This window comes from Coregonus clupeaformis, chromosome 23 (genome assembly GCF_020615455.1).
Source record: "Coregonus clupeaformis isolate EN_2021a chromosome 23, ASM2061545v1, whole genome shotgun sequence".
Taxonomy (NCBI): domain Eukaryota; kingdom Metazoa; phylum Chordata; class Actinopteri; order Salmoniformes; family Salmonidae; genus Coregonus; species Coregonus clupeaformis.
The window spans coordinates 26558290-26575708 of record NC_059214.1 but is presented as its reverse complement, the minus strand read 5'-3'; the positions used below and the strand labels follow the sequence as shown (position 1 = coordinate 26575708).

Below are 17419 nucleotides of genomic sequence, written 5' to 3'. Positions count from 1 at the left end.
TGTTGTTTTTTGCCTGTCCGTCGTGCTGCGTGTTTTTTCTCTGTTTTGTTGTTTTATTGTTTTACGCATAGTTTGCGTAATAGCTCGCCTCTGTTTTGTTTGAGGCCGATCGTTGTATCTTTGCCTTGTGGTTCACAAGTAAACTTTGTTGGACTAAGCTTCGGTGTCCTGCGCCTGACTCCCACACCACACACACACCTCAGCCTTGACAAACCTGTTACCAACCCTTAGTAAACTATTGGAAAAAATTGTGTTTGACCAGATACAATGCTATTTTACAGTAAACAAATTGACAACAAACTTTCAGCATGCTTATAGAGAAGGAAATTCAACAAGCACAGCACTTACACAAGTGACTGTGGCTGAGAGAAATTGATGATAAAAAACATTGTGGGGGCTTTTTTGTTAGACTTCAGTGCGGCTTTTGACATTATCAATCATAGTCTGCTGCTGGAAAAACGTATGTGTTATGGCTTTACTCCACCTGCTATATTGTGGATACAGAGTTACCTGTCTAACAGAACACATAGGGTGTTCTTTAATAGAAGCCTCTCCAACATAATCCAGGTAGAATCAGGAATTCCCCAGGGCAGCTGTCTAGGCCCATTACTTTTTTCAATCTTTACTAATGACATGCCACTGGCTTTGAGTAAAGCCAGAGTGTCTATGTATGCGAATGACTCAACACTATACATGTCAGCTACTACAGCGACTGAAATGACTGCAACACTTAACAAAGAGTTGCTGTTAGTTTCAGAGTGGGTGGCAAGAAATAAGTTAGTCCTAAATATTTCTAAAACTAAAAGCATTATATTTGGGACAAATCATTCATTAAACCCTAAACCTCAACTAAATCTTGTAATAAATCATGTGGAAATTGAGCAAGTTGAGGTGACTAAACTGCTTGGAGTAACCCTGGATTGTAAACTGTCATGGTCAAAACATATTGATACAACAGTAGCTAAGATGGGGAGAAGTACAGTGGGGAGAACAAGTATTTGATACACTGCCGATTTTGCAGGTTTCCCTACTTACAAAGCATGTAGAGGTCTGTAATTTTTATCATAGGTACACTTCAACTGTGAGCGACGGAATCTAAAACAAAAATCCAAAAAATCACATTGTATGATTTTTAAGTAATTAATTTGCATTTTATTGCATGACGTAAGTATTTGATCACCTACCAACCAGTAAGAATTCCGGCTCTCACAGACCTGACTTTTTCTTTAAGAAGCCTTCCTGTTCTCCACTCATTTCCTGTATTAACTGCACCTGTTTGAACTCGTTACCTGTATAAAAGACACCTGTCCACACACTCAATCAAACAGACTCCAACCTCTCCACAATGGCCAAGACCAGAGAGCTGTGTAAGGACATCAGGGATAAAATTGTAGACCTGCACAAGGCTGGGATAACTACAGGACAATAGGCAAGCAGCTTGGTGAGAAGGCAACAACTGTTGGCGCAATTATTAGAAAATGGAAGAAGTTCAAGATGACGGTCAATCACCCTCTGTCTGGGACTCCATACAAGATCTCACCTTGTGGGGCATCAATGATCATGAGGAAGGTGAGGGATCAACCCAGAACTACACGGCAGGACCTGGTCAATAACTTGAAGAGAGCTGGGACCACAGTCTCAAAGAAAACCATTAGTAACACACTACGCCGTCATGGATTAAAATCCTGCAGCGCACGCAAGGTCCCCCTGCTCAAGCCAGCGCATGTCCAGTCCCATCTGAAGTTTGCCAATGACCATCTGGATGATCCAGAGGAGGAATGGGAGAAGGTCATGTGGTCTAATGAGACAAAAATAGAGCTTTTTGGTCTAAACTCCACTCGCCGTGTTTGGAGGAAGAAGAAGGATGAGTACAACCTCAAGAACACCATTCCAACTGTGAAGCATGGAGGTGGAAACATCATTCTTTGGGGATGCTTTTCTGCAAAGGGGACAGGACGACTGCACCGTATTGAGGGGAGGATAGATGGGGCCATGTATTGCAAGATCTTGGCCAACAACCTCCTTCCCTCAGTAAGAGCATTGAAGATGGGTCATGGCTGGTTCTTCCAGAATGACAACGACCCGAAACACACAGCCAGGGCAACTAAGGAGTGGCTCCGTAAGAAGCATCTCAAGGTCCTGGAGTGGTCTAGCCAGTCTCCAGATCTGAACCCAATAGAAAATATTTGGAGGGAGCTGAAAGTCCGTATTGCCCAGCGACAGCCCCGAAACCTGAAGGATCTGGAGAAGGTCTGTATGGAGGAGTGGGCCAAAATCCCTGCTGCAGTGTGTGCAAACCTGGTCAAGACCTACAGGAAATGTATGATCTCTGTAATTGCAAACAAAGGTTTCTGTACCAAATATTAAGATCTGCTTTGCTGATGTATCAAATACTTATGTCATGCAATAAAATGCAAATTAATTACTTAAAAATCATACAATGTGATTTTCTTGATTTTTGTTTTAGATTCTGTCTCTCACAGTTGAAGTGTACCTACGATAAAAATGACAGACTTCTACATGCTTTGTAAGTAGGAAAACCTGCAAAATCGGCAGTGTATCAAATACTTGTTCTTCCCACTGTATATAAGGGATCATAGCTTTCACCTGGATTCACCTGGTGTCTATGTCATGGAAAGAGCAGGTGTTCCTAATGTTTTGTACACTCAGTGTATTTCCTCTCTTATTTTTCTATTTATTGCATGGAAAAGATCATGTGGAACAACTTTCAGGTAACCTTAGCGAAATTAGCTAAGGTCAATGTTTTTATATTTTGAGTACTTTTTAAACAAGCTACATTTTACTTAAGTCGTTTTTTACACCAGTAGTTTTACTTCAACTACATCAACTAGCCAGTGCCCCCGCACATTGACTCTGCACCGGTACCCCCCTGTGATATATATCCTACCTACTGTTATTTTATTTTACTTCTGCTCTTTTTTTCTCAACACTTTTTTTGTTGTTGTTTTATTTTACTTTTTTTATAAAAAATAAATGCACTGTTGGTTAAGGGCTGTAAGTAAGCATTTCACTGTAATGTCTGCACCTGTTGTATTCGGCGCATGTGGCCAATAAAATTTGATTTGATTCTACTTTAATAAAATGTTATTATAGTCACAGTACTTCTACTTGAGTAGGATATTTCAGTACTCTTTCCACTTCTGGTATCGGTTATCCCGAGTTGAACTCAGAGTTGATCAAAGTTACCTCGCTAACTCCTCAAACCAGGTACGTAGTATAGGTCTCTGGTGTCAGAGTGCATTATCAATGTGTACTGGCATTTAGATAACAAATATTATAGCATGATTACCAAAGCTTTTGATGAAATGAAATAAACAACAATTTGGGCATTACATTTGTTTTTAGAATGCACACCAACCCAATCATATTCCATAAAGGCTGCAGTCTTACGATGACATCATCACACACAGGTCTCTCTTGCAAAATAGTTTTATTCTCAATGAGAATAACCTGTAGAAATAGAGGTTAAATTAAAATGAAATCATGACACACACTCACCCCATCCGATGAGGGTGAAGCCCCACAGGTACTTGGTGTCAGAGAGGAAGGCCATGAAGATGAGACTGTGAAGGTACAGGCCCTCCACTAGGATCCAGTAGTAGTTAGTCGCCAGGAAATAGATGAACAGCAACACTGTCACTTTACACCCAATCTGGAGAGAGAGAGAGACAGAGAGAGAGAGAGAGACAGACAGAGAGACAGACAGACAGACAGAGAGGGGGGAAGAGAGACGAGGAGTGAGAGAAACCAAAAACAAGAGAGAGTCTTTCAAACTCATCCTTCCCAAAAAAATGACTTCTCACTGCAGGTACTTTATCAAAGTCCCTGTTCCAGTTCCCTTCTTCTATAGAGAGAACTGGTTCTGGTTCTGTGATTTCCTTGTATCAGGGAGGCCCATACTGTCTCAGATGTTGAGACAAGTGGGAGGGAGATGGAAGCTTTTCATAACTGATGACAAATAATTACCGGGACGCAACACTCACATTTTCAGCGTCTGCAAAAGATCTGTTAGGTGCCAAAGAAACACTATAGACACATTTATCACAATGGGAGACAACGGAAACTTTACAATGTGACATTTCTCTAAATGGCTTCCCTGCCAGCCCACGTTCCAGTCATGCCAAGCTTTCACTGAGTTTCTTTCTATACATCAATGGCTGCTACCAGTGATGACTTCTCTAGTAAACTATACTAGTCATTGATCAGGGTTGGGTAGGTTACTTTCTAAATGTCATCCGTTACAGTCAGGGGTTAGAACTGAAATTATTTTCGAATTGTTTCCTTATGAACAGAACCATTCTTTTTTTCGTTCCGTTCCACTGTTCCGACCAGCAAAATAAAGTTTTGAAACAATTCAAACACCCAAAAAGTTTTGGTTTATTCCGTTCCTTCCTGTTCCTTTTTAAACCTCTGAAATCATATATTTTTTTAACATTTAGCTCGACATTAAATTACTTCACCAATCATGCAGTGCGGATAGAGCAGCTTGCTATGGAGCGGGCAAGCTATAGCTCAGTGAGTTGTTTACGTGTGTGATGGAAAGACAAGTGTAGGGCGCGAGATGCAACTGACATTTTTAGGGTGGGGAGAGATGGAGTGAGGGGGGAGGGAGCGAGTGAGGGTGGAAGAGGAGGCTTGGCTTGAAGCGCTGGGTATCTTGCGATGAATTATACCTACCGAGGAGCGGCTTCTATGGAGGAACTTTGAATGTCTTTGAAATTCAGAGTTGACTTAACGTTGGACCAGAGCTAGCTAGCTGGCTAACAAACTTGTGTGTGCAGAGCGGCACCAGATTTAAAAACACGTCTTACCTTTTTGTAGTTAATCAATCCAATGTGAAATGTGATAACTATAGTATCCCTAACTTGCATTGAAAAAGTTAATCCATTCTTCTCTAATTAAAAATATCTCTGCCTATCTTCTGAATCACCATTGTAAAGTCAGTAGGCTACAGCTATGCTTCGGAGGGGGAGTGGCAGGTAGGCTACACGCACACTCACTGGCAAAGCTTTTCAGCTGTCAGGCAGACACTGGAAGAAGTTTCTGATTGACAGAGGGATGCTTTGCATAGGTGGTTTTTTTTTGCGTTTTTTTGTGGAACTGGAAAGAAATGCCCTGAAAGTAAAATAACATTATTAACCGGTTTCCATGCTTTTAAAATGGTACAACGGTTAGGTTCTGGAACAGTATAGATCACTTTCGTTCCAGGTTCTGTTTCTTCTCCTTGAACATTTTTGTTATTTTCAGTTTTTCGGTTCTGTTCCCTGAACCGGTTCCAACCCCTTGTTACAGTTACTACCCACTGGGTACAAACTGGTTGAATCAACCTTGTTTCAACGTAATTTGTCAACGTATTGTGACGTGGAATCTACGTGGAAAATACAGCAGTTTTGAAAAAGGTGAATTTCAACCACAGGATTATGTCATCATGGTAACCAAATTTCAACATAGACAAACCTTGTATAAAATATGTTGGATTTGTACCTATCCAAGCAGAAGATAAATCTCCTTCAAATGTTGATATTTGGTTGCAATGGCAACCAAACACAATTTAATATCACTTTTGAAATACAATAAATAGCCTATTAACTTGTTAACAAATTATATGTTGGATTCACGTCTTCAACTCAATCATTACTGATTACTTATTGGATAACTTAAAAATTCAGAAAGGATGTTTGCGAGAGAAAAAATACATTGACCCCTTTCTTTTTTGTAAATTACATTCAATTCAGCATTGAAAAAAGGCGCAAGTTTAAGTTTGTTCAACCTGAGCGAGTCTAACCACATGTCAGAGACCCCTAGGGGGCGGCTTTCAACTTACTCCTGAAAGTTGTAATAGTAGAATGCACAAGGTGCAATTTCGAAATTTGGTAGTGCATCAGCAGTTTTCCTCTTGTCCTGTCAGTCATTGCAGACCTTAGAGAGCTATTTATAACATGCCAAAAATGTCCAGATCAACTAGCCCATGTCAGCTAATGTTTTTTAGCTAGGTTTTTTAGCCCATTGATTTTGTTGTAATGTTTGATTCACTCAAATATCACATGAATATCACATGTAGAATTGCAGAAAATTAGCTTTAAAACTGCAACGTTTTCTCTGCACCCTATTACAAAATGTGTAGAATTTCAGGAAAGGAGCTTAAAACCTGCAAAATGTTCTCTCCGCCAACAAGAGGGGTGTGAACAGTTTGTGTCATGAACTGTGCCCATAGAAATAGACGTGGTGCGGGATGATCCCCAATGCTGGAAGGGGGGCCTGAGTGAAAAAGTTTGGGAACCCCTGCATTAGTTAACCTTTGACAGCTGGTAATACTTTATTTTAAGGTCCCTTAATAAACTATTTATAAACAGTTTGTATAGCGTTTACTTACCATTTATGAATCATTATTCCTATGTTCGTAAATGTCAATAAGCAATCTCTAATTAGTATTTTATACATTTATAAACACTATTACATTATGTATTAATGATTTATAAGAACATGAATAGGGTTTCATCATACTATGTTCACAATTTATAAATGATTAATAATGTAGTACTAATGTACTTATAAGACAGTTATAAAGGAGTTATTGTCAACTCATCAGATTATTTATATGGCTTTTGTTGCCATATTCATATATGTCATGAATAGTATAGTTATTTATTGTTAATGAGTGCATTTATAAATGTGAATACATGCACTTACTAATAATACATCAGTTGATGATTAATGTAGATCCTTTTAAACCATTTTCTAATTATGAATAAACTATTTTCAGTCCCTAATCTAAAGTGTGCACTATAAAATATACTTTATAAATGTTACTAAATTATTTGTTACTCCCCAAAAGCTGGCCACATTACTAGACAGTACCTGATGCTCCACCAATGGCTACAAATAAGGCGGGGTTGAATACTTACGACAGGCACGGTTATATTTATACAATATACAATTCTGACATGACATGACTTCAGACCAATGTCCCGTCAGACTCCTTAGTTGCGCTTGAAGGTAACTTTGCTGCCCTGTTGTAACTTTACTGGTAGCTGGCATGTACCAAGCTAGCTACCTACTGTATCATGTGGTGGCTAGCCATGTTACAGGGTTAGCTACCCTCAGCTATGTAACTAAACGTTACACGTGTCTAAACTTGCCAGGACACGATAGGCTAGCTGATGCTAAAGCAGCCCATTGGAATGAAAATGAGACGCCTAGAGTTGGGGTGAGTTGCTGCCGGAAGTGTTCAGGAATCCAATGGCTGCTTTAGCATTAGCTAGCCGAGCATGCTGATGAAAAAGGCAGTTTAATAAAAAACTAACACTATTTACATTTTCTCGATTTTGCAGCTGGGATAATGGGGCAATTAGGAGTACAGCGACACCTTCTGTCCCTGGATTGAGGTATGTTTTTAAGCCGCGGTGAAAACATATTGGGGTATGTCCGTTTAGACTTGAAGACAGACTGAATAAACTGATTCTGGAGATGCTCCGTTTTTTTTTTTTTTTTTTTTTGTATGCTTCCTTGTATTGTGTACTTCATCTTTTACTATTGTATATATATATTATAATTTTTTGCCATTGGTGCAGCATCAGGTACTACTTTTGGGGAGTAACCAGTCACATATAAACATTTATAAAGTATACACTGTATATAGTGCACACTTTAGATTACTGGCTGCAAAATAGTTGATTAATAAGTAAATGGCTTATAAGGGTCTACATGAATCATCAACTGAGCTATTAGTAAGTGCATGTATTCACACTCACAAATACACTCATTAACAATCAATAAATATCCCATTATATACAGTGCCCTCCACTATTATTGGCACCCCAGTTTAAGATGTGGTCGAGGACTTCCAAAAATTCCATGACTTCCTGTTTCCCTGGGGTATAAATATGACGTGACACAGAGGCCTAATTCTCTTACCCATTTGTCAACATGGCAAAGACAAGTGAACACACCATTCAAGTAAGGCAGATTTGTGTCGACCTTCATAAGTCAGGCAATGGCTACAAGAAAATAGCCACTCGCCTTAACTTACATTTACATTTGACATTTTAGTCATTTAGCAGACGCTCTTATCCAGAGCGACTTACAGGAGCAATTAGGGTTAAGTGCCTTGCTTAAGGGCACATCGACAGATTTTTCAACTAGTCGGCTCGGGGATTAGAACCAGCGACCTTTCGGTTACTGGCACAACGCTCTTACCCACTAAGCTACCTGCCGCCCCAACTTGCCCGTATCTACAGTCAGAGGAATCATTAGGAAGTTTAAAACAACTGGAACAGTGACAAACAAGGCTGGAAGAGGTCCCAAGTTTATCTTGCCACAACGCACAGTGAGGAGGATGGTAAGAGAAGTAAAAAAAAGTCCTAAGCTCACTGTCACAGAATTGCATCAAAGAGTGGCATCTTGGGGTCACAAAGTCTCCAAAACAACAATCAGACGCTCTCTACATGCCAACAAGCTGTTTGGGAGGCATGCAAGGAAAAAGCCTTTTCTCACTAACACTCACAAACGTAAACGTCTGGAGTTTGCTAAGCGGCACTGGGACTTCAACTGGGATCGTGTGCTTTGGTCAGATGAGACTAAGATTGAGCTTTTTGGCAACAAACACTCTAAGTGGGTCTGGCGTAAAACAAAAGACGAGTATGCCGAAAAGCACCTCATGCCCACCGTGAAGTATGGTGGAGGATCTGTGATGCTGTGGGCCTGTTTCTCTTCCAAAGGCCCTGGGAACCTTGTTAGGGTGCATGGCATTATGAACGCTTTGAACTACCAGGACATTTTAAATAAAAACCTGATGGCCTCTGCCAGAAAGCTGAAGATGGGTCGTCATTGGGTCTTTCAGCAGGATAATGATCCAAAACATGTGGCAAAATCTACACAAAAATGGTTCAGCAGTCACAAACTCAAGGTCCTCCCATGGCCATCTCAGTCCCCAGACCTCAACCCAATCGAAAACCTGTGGGGCGAGTGCATAAGAGAGGACCCAGGACACTGGATGATCTAGAAAGATTGTGCAAAGAAGAATGGTCAAAGATCCCTCTCTCTGTGTTCTCCAATCTTGTGAAATGTTATAGGAGGAGATTAAGTGCTGTCTTGTTGGCAAAAGGGGGTTGTACAAAGTATTAACATCAGGGGTGCCAATAATTGTGGGACACATGATTTCAAGTTTATTTTTTTTCTAAATGTGTGATTTTTTTTTTTTACACCAAAGTAATGTACTTAAATAAAAGGTTGGATTTTTCTCTTTTTTTGCATTTGGGTTCTATGTTGTTTAAAAAAAAGGAGCATTTTTGGAAGTCCTCGACCACATCTTAAACAGGGGTGCCAAAAATGTAGATGTATAAATAGATGTATAAATATGTACATAAAAGGTGAGTCAAACCATTAATCAAACATTAACAAATGACTTATAAACAATAACTCCTTCATAATAAGTACATTAGTAATACATTATTAATAATTTACAAATTGTAAACATACTATGATCAAACACCTTATTAATTATCTTATAAATCTAACTTAAAATAGTTTATAAATTCGTAAATGACTATTTAGAGATTGCTTATCGACATTTACAAATGTAGGAACAATGATTAATAAATGTAAGTCAACTCTTTACAAACTGTTTATAAAGGATTTATTAAGGTACCTTAATATAAAGTGTTACCCAATTTAATAACTATATGATTATTCAACAATTATTCAACAATTATATGATTAATTTTGAATAAATGTATAATACATTTAATGTTTATGGAGCTTCGACTGGAAGCCAGTGGAGTGTGCAGAGGAGCGGGGTGACATGAGAGAACTTAGGAAGGTTAAAAACCAGGCGGGCAGCAGCATTCTGGATAAATTGAAGGGATTTGATGGCACAAGCAGGGAGCCCAACCAATGGCAAGTTGTAGTAGTCCAGAGGACAAGTGCCTGGATTAGGACCTGCGCCGCATCAGTGTTACATCATCATTGGTCTTCCTCTTTTCAGACAAGAACAGTATGTGTTCTTTTGTCATGAGACTTCCATTCACACAATAGAACCACACATTACTATTCAATCAGTACACATTAGCAAATTAGTCATTTTACCAAGTCAGTGTAATTAGACAAGGACATGCAGCTTGAACAGTGAGGACATGGTATTCAGATATTCACTTCAGTAAGGGCTCAAAGGATAAGGAAATGAAATTCTGAGAAGATGGACTTATCTCACATCTCACAATGAGAACATACAGTGCCTTCGGAAAGTATTCAGACCCCTTGACTTTTTCCACATTTTACGTTACAGCCTTATTCTAAAATTGATTAAAATGTGTGCAGCATTGAAGGTCCCCAAGAACACAGTGGCCTCCATCATTCTTAAATGGAAGAAGTTTGGAACCACCAAGACTCTTCCTAGAGGTGGACGCCCAGACAAACTGAGCAATCGGGGGAGAAGGACCTTGGTCAGGGAGGTGACCAAGAACCCGATGGTCAATCTGACAGTGCTCTAGAGTTCCTCTGTGGAGATGGGAGAACCTACCAGAAGGATAACCATCTCTGCCGCACTCCACCAATCAGGTTATATGGTAGAGTGGCCAGACGGAAGCCACTCCTCAGTAAAAGGCACATGACAGCCCGCTTGGAGTTTGCCAAAAGGCAAACCTGGCACCATCTCTACGGTGAAGCATGGTGGTGGCAACATCATGCTGTGGGGATGTTTTTCTGCGGCAGGGACTGGGAGACCAGTCAGGATCGAGGGAAAGATGAACGGAGCAAAGTACAGAGAGATCGTTGATGAAAACCTACTCCAGAGCGCTCAGGACCTCAGACTGGGGCAAAGGTTCAACTTCCAACAGGACAACGACCCTAAGCACACAGCCAAGACAACGCCGGAGTGGCTTCGGGACAAGTCTCTGAATGTCCTTGAGTGGCCCAGCCAGAGGCCGGACTTGAATGCGATCAAACATCTCTGGAGGGACCTGAAAATAGCTGTGCAGCAACGCTCCCCATCCAACCTGACAGAGCTTGAGAGTATCTGCAGAGAAGAATGGGAGAAACACCCCAAATACAGGTGTGCCAAGCTTGTAGAGTCATACCCAAGAAGGCTCAAGGCTATAATTGCTGCCAAAGGTGCTTCAACAAAGTACTGAGTAAAGGTTCTGAATACTTACGTAAATGTCTAAAAACCTGTTTTTGGTTGGTCATTATGGGGTATTGTGTGTAGATTGATCAGTAGTGTCTCTCTGATCAACCTGGGCTGACAGCTGCTTCTCCACACACTTAGGTCAGGTTCTCTGGCAGGGAGGAAGAGGACCCAGGCAGTTGAATTTATCCTAGAAAATAATGTTTGGGGTGTCACCATCTCAGGCTCACTTCTTGGGTGTTTCATGTTAGTGATATGTGAATGCTCGGCTTAGTTTTTGAAGCTGGCAGGTATGAAAGTGTGTCATTGCACATGACATGATAAGAAAAACAGAAACTCTGCATCCTCGCAAGGAGCCTTTCAGCAGAAAACAGGAGGAAGAGGGAGGAATAGAAGGAGCAGGACAAGGAAGAGGGGTAGGAATGGGAGGAGGAGGGGGAGAGGGAGAGACATTTGGAACCTTGCTGTAATGAAGTGGCTAGATTAGATTGAGTTGATTCTGCTGTTAATCACGAAAGTCAGATCGGTGTCACGATCGTTGAGAGACGGGTCAGACCAAGGTGCAGCGTGGTATGCGAACATGTTTATTAAACTGGATAAACACTAGACAAAATAACAAACTCAACGAAACCGTTAAGTCGTCTGGGCTATACACGAAACAAGCCTAACAGGAACACAAACAAGATCCCACAACCCAGGCAGGAAAACTGGCTGCCTAAGTATGATCCCCAATCAGAGACAACGAGCGACAGCTGCCTCTGATTGGGAACCACACCTGGCCAAACATAGAACTACAAAACATAGATTTTCACACCTTGACCAAACTACCTAGAGAATAACAGTCTCTCCAGGTCAGGGCGTGACAGTCGGTCAAAATCATTTGACAAACTTCCTTCTTTGAAGTCTCAAACAAAAGCCTACTCACAATTCAGCCAGAGATTAAATCACCTCACAAATTGACTGAAAACAATTATCTTCTCTCAAGAGGGCTGCAGCATTACACATTCAATCACTGGTAAATTTTAATCAAGATGCACATCCCATGGGAAGAGCCATTGAAACTGCTTTTGTTGGCCAAGCTCTGAGCAAAAGCACTGCGACATGAGCATGTCGCACTGTGCCATAGTGTTAATAAAAGTTCAGCTGTGTCTCACACTATGTCTTGTTCTGTTCCAGCCCTCATTAGACAGGCAATAGACAGCCTTAAAGCTTAATGACTTAAGACAAAACAGAAGACAAAATACAGTTCAGTAAGAAGTACAAACCATTCTAAATAGTCCTGAGGAACTACTATACAAAGGGAAGAGATTTAAGTAAAACATGCCAGTCTCTATAGCTTTGAACTCTTTGAACCAGCTTTCCCTTATAGAAAATACACATTTTCTGTGTGACGCCTGTGAAGCCTATGGCTGCGGGCTAGCAATCTATAGCGCTAAGCTAGTGCTCCCTGTGGTATATCCTCCCTCACATGTTTGCTGTATTTATCTCTGTTTATACAGCAATTACAGAGCAGAGGAGGCTACAGTAGGGGAACAGACAGACTGACAGAGCATTTTCAGAGCTGGACAAGTAAAATCACATACAACTAAGTGGAGACTTGGGGTACAGAGCATAGCCAGTCTGATTAGCTTTTTGAGTGCAACAGCATGCATGACTTTGAGGTGTTGAGGAAAGACCAGGAAATATCTATTAGCCTCCTGGCTCGAGCTCATCATTAAATGTGCAGTGCGTTGAATGGGCATGAGTCATGGAAGACTAGTCTGTATTTTCAAACGCACATCACAGGGGTGTTGGGCTGAAGAAAACGTCTAGAAATGAAGTAGGTCCCTCACACACGGTTGCATTTACTAGCCTAATTAAAGGTATGTATTGGAGCAATCGTGTGTCCATGTTAGGGATGTGACAAACAATTTGTTTTCCTTAATGTTTAAACTGCCATTTTTTGCATCGGTTTTCTGTTAAAACGATAAGAAAAATTCATAAGATTCCATGTGAATTCACAATGCACCTGTGCTGTTGCCAGCAACGGTTTGGGTCTCACGGTGCGTCCCTTTCAGATGGTTAAGCATTGCACGTGTAATACCATTACTGTAACTTAATTCCACCTCGCAAAGTTTGCATTTCATTATAATTTAACTTCTCAAAGTATTGCCATACATGCCTTCTCTGCAATTTTTCCAACTGTTAACAACGTATTTTTGGAACGGAGGAGACTGATTAGTTGCGGTACTTCCGAGAACACAAACACCTGCATCTTTCATGGCGAGCTAGCGAGGGGTGGAGAGAGAGGGTAGGGGCACAATATAGGCAGGTCGGCCACCAGGAAGACAGAGTCAGAATCATGCACTAAGCCTACAGTTGAAGTCGGAAGTTTACATACACTTAGGTTGGAGTCATTAAAGCTAGTTTTTCAACCACTCCACTAATTTCTTGTTAACAAACTATAGTTTTGGCAAGTTGGTTAGGACATCTACTTTGTGCATGACACAAGTAATTTTTTACAGACAAATTATTTCACTTATAATTCACTGTATCACTATTCCAGTGGGTCAGAAGTTTACATACACTAAGTTGACTGTGCCTTTAAACAGCTTGGAAAATTCCAGAAAATGATGTCATGGCTTTAGAAGCTTCTGATAGGCTAATTGACATCATTTGAGTCAATTGGAGGTGTACCTGTGGATGTATTTCAAGGCCTACCTTCAAACTCAGTGCCTCTTTGCTTGACATCATGGGAAAATCCAAAGAAATCAGCCAAGACCTCAGAAAAAAATTAGTAGACCTCCACAAGTCTGGTTCATTCTTGGGAGCAATTTCCAAACACCTGAAGGTACCACGTTCATCTGTACAAACAATAGTACGCAAGTGTAAACCATGGGACCACGCAGCCGTCATACCGCTCAGGAAGGAGTCGCGTTCTGTCTCCTAGAGATGAACGTACTTTGGTGCGAAAAGTGCAAATCAATCCCAGAACAACAGCAAAGGACCTTTTGAAGATGCTGGAGGAAACAGGTACAAAAGTATCTATTTCCACAGTAAAATAAGTCCTATATCGACATAACCTGAAAGGCCGCTCAGCAAGGAAGAAGCCACTGCTCCAAAACCGCCATAAAAAAAGCCAGACTACGGTTTGCAACTGCACATGGGGACAAAGATCATACTTTTTGGAGAAATGTCCTCTGGTCTGATGAAACAAAAATAGAACTGTTTGGCCATAATGACCATCGTTATGTTTGGAGGAAAAAGGGGGTGCCTTGCAAGCCGAAGAACACCATCTCAACTGTGAAGCACGGGGGTGGCAGCATCATGCTGTGGGGGTGCTTTGCTGCAGGAGGGACTGGTGCACTTCACAAAATAGATGGCATCATGAGGAAGGAAAATTATGTGGATATATTGAAGCAACATCTCAAGACATCAGTCAGGAAGTTAAAGCTTGGTCGCAAATGGGTCTTCCAAATGGACAATGACCCCAAGCATACTTCCAAAGTTGTGGCAAAATGGCTTAAGGACAACAAAGTCAAGGTATTGGAGTGGCCATCACAAAGCCCTGACCTCAATCCTATAGAAAATGTGTGGGCAGAACTTAAAAAGCGTGTGCGAGCAAGGAGGCCTACAAACCTGACTCAGTTACACCAGCTTTGTCAGGAGGAATGGGCCAAAATTCACCCAACTTATTGTCGGAAACTTGTGGAAGGCTACCCAAAATGTTTGACCCAAGTTAAACAATTTAAAGGCAATGCTACCAAATACTAATTGAGTGTATGCAAACTTCTGACCCACTGGGAATGTGATGAAAGAAATAAAAGCTGAAATAAATCATTATCTCTACTATTATTCTGACATTTCACATTCTTAAAATAAAGTGGTGATCCTAACTGACCTAAAACAGGGAATTCTTACTAGGATTAAATGTCAGGAATTGTGAAAAACTGAGTTTAAATATTTTGGTTAAGGTGTATGTAAACTTCCGAATTCAACTGTATCTATCGGCAATCAAATCTGTATTTCGCAATGGAATGCTGTATCTCGCAATTTCTTGGCTTGCAATGTCTCGCAACTTCAGTAAAGCAGGCCCTATCATCAATGAATAGGCTAGGATATTCTACACACAACAGACAGAAGACTGAACACAAACTCGCTTCATTAGCTAAGAGAAAGAGCAGGCTAACTAGCACGAAGGAAAAAGAGGAGGGGGCAGGCAGACCTGTGATGCGCATATACAGTATCTTGGTAATCTGTATCTCTTATCTTGCATGCCTCGCAAAATCACCAAAGTAGCCTAAAGTTCGCCTTTTCCTCTCTGGTTTTATTTAAATTACACAACTTTCTCCAGACTTTCATAGCCTATCATCTAGTTAGGCTATAACATAGAAAATAATATGTTTTGTGCTAACTGCACTGTGATTTACATTTTGTGGGGGAAAATAAACAAAAAAACATAGTTTTTCAGTTAGGGACTTTTCTTAATGTTAAGGATCCCAATTTCATTTGAAATGTTCTACTCTATTTCACTACTTCATTTCTTCATGAGTCCTGGAAGAGTAGGGGTTATTGGGATCTTTAGGGAGAAGGAGGTTATGAGTGGAGGAGTGGATGCGTAAAGGAGTGGAGGAGAGGAGGAGTGGGAGCACCACTACTCACATACTGAGAGTTGTCCAGCGGCGCCATGGCCACAGTCTTGAAGTTGTCCATGAGCACTGCATCAAACTCCTGCAGGCCAGCGCTGGCATACACCACCTGGTCCTTGACGAAGATGCTGACGGCTCGAAGCATGAAGGAGACAAACAGGTGGATGTGGATGTAGTTCCTGGTACAGTGGAGACGCCTGAAAGAGAACACAGACCCAGGAAAAGTTAGCAATAGTTCTTAAAGACTCTTATAGCTGAGTCAAAATGCTAATAAGAATGCCTAAAAGCAGTGGGGTAGCCACGGTATGTTAACGATCACTTGCTGGGTGTTGATGAACGGTCACGATTCAAAATATAAAATCGCCTGGAAATTAACAGAAAAAGACAGCCGATATTCTGGTCAGAGGCCTGCTTGTTTTAACTGTTTGCCATCACAGTGTGTCTCGTCTAATAGCCCTTTCCTGCAGTCATTGCAGTCATTGACCAAAATCACCTTCTTTGGCCTCATAGGTGGAATTTCATTAATCTTTTTAATAATTTAATCATTCATAAAGATTATTTTTTTTTTAAACAGACGAAATTCCAGTTTTCTGTGATGTACAGTACCAGTCAAAAGTTTGGACACACCTAGTCATTCAAGTTTTTTTTTTTTTTTTTTACTATTTTTTACATTGCAGAATAATAGTGAAGACATCAAAACTATGAAATAACAGTTATGGAAACATGTAGTAACCAAACAAGTGTTAAACAAATCAAAATATATTTTATATTTGAGATTATTCAAATAGCTACCCTTTGCCTTGATGACAGCTTTGAACACTATTGGCATTCTCTCAACCAGCTTCACCTGGAATGCTTTTCCAAAAGACTTGAAGGAGTTCCTACATATGCTGAGAACTTGTTGGCTGCTTTTCCTTCACTCTGCTATCCGACTCATCCCAAACCATCTCAATTGGGTTGAGGTCGGGGGATTGTGGAGGCCAGGTCATCTGATACAGCACTCCATCTCTCTCCTTCTTTGTCAAACAGCCCTTACACAGCCTGGAGGTGTGTTGGGTCATTGTCCTGTTTAAAAACAAATGATAGTCCCACTAAGCCCAAACCAGATGGGATGGCGTATCGCTGCAGAATGCTGTGGTAGCCATGCTGGTTAAGTGTGCCTTTAATTCTAAATAAATCACAGACAGTGTCACCAGCAAAGCACCCCCACACCATAACACCTCCTCCTCCATGCTTTATGGTGGGAACCACACATGCGGAGATCATCCGTTCACCCACACCGCATCTCACAAAGACACAGCGGTTGGAATCTTAAGTCTCTAATTTGGACTCCAGACCAAAGGACACATTTCCACCGTTCTAATGTCCATTGCTCATGTTTCTTGGCCCAAGCAGGTCTCTTCTTCTTATTGGTGTCCTTTAGTAGTTGTTTCTTTGCAGCAATTCGACCATGAAGGCCTGATTCACACAGTCCCCTCTGAACAGTTGATGTTGAGATGTGTCTGTTACTTGAACTCTGTGAAGCATTTATTTGGGCTGCAATTTCTGAGGCTGGTAACTCTAATTAACTTATCCACTGGAGCAGAGGTAACTCTGGGTCTTACATTCCTGTGGCGGTCCTCATGAGAGCCAGTTTCATCATAGCGCTTGA

General features: G+C 40.9%; 1 protein-coding gene across 1 annotated transcript in view; it reads right to left on the bottom strand.

The window, feature by feature from the left end:
- The window catches only part of LOC121536238 (parathyroid hormone 2 receptor-like), an 85544-nt gene that overhangs the window by 60226 nt on the left and 7899 nt on the right, over positions 1-17419 (bottom strand). Inside the window, exons 2-3 of the mRNA XM_041843506.1 lie at positions 15782-15965; positions 3520-3673 (exon numbers count right to left, since the gene is read on the bottom strand). Coding sequence (XP_041699440.1) covers positions 3520-3673; positions 15782-15965 — 338 coding nt within the window. The remainder of the gene's footprint in view (positions 1-3519; positions 3674-15781; positions 15966-17419) is intronic.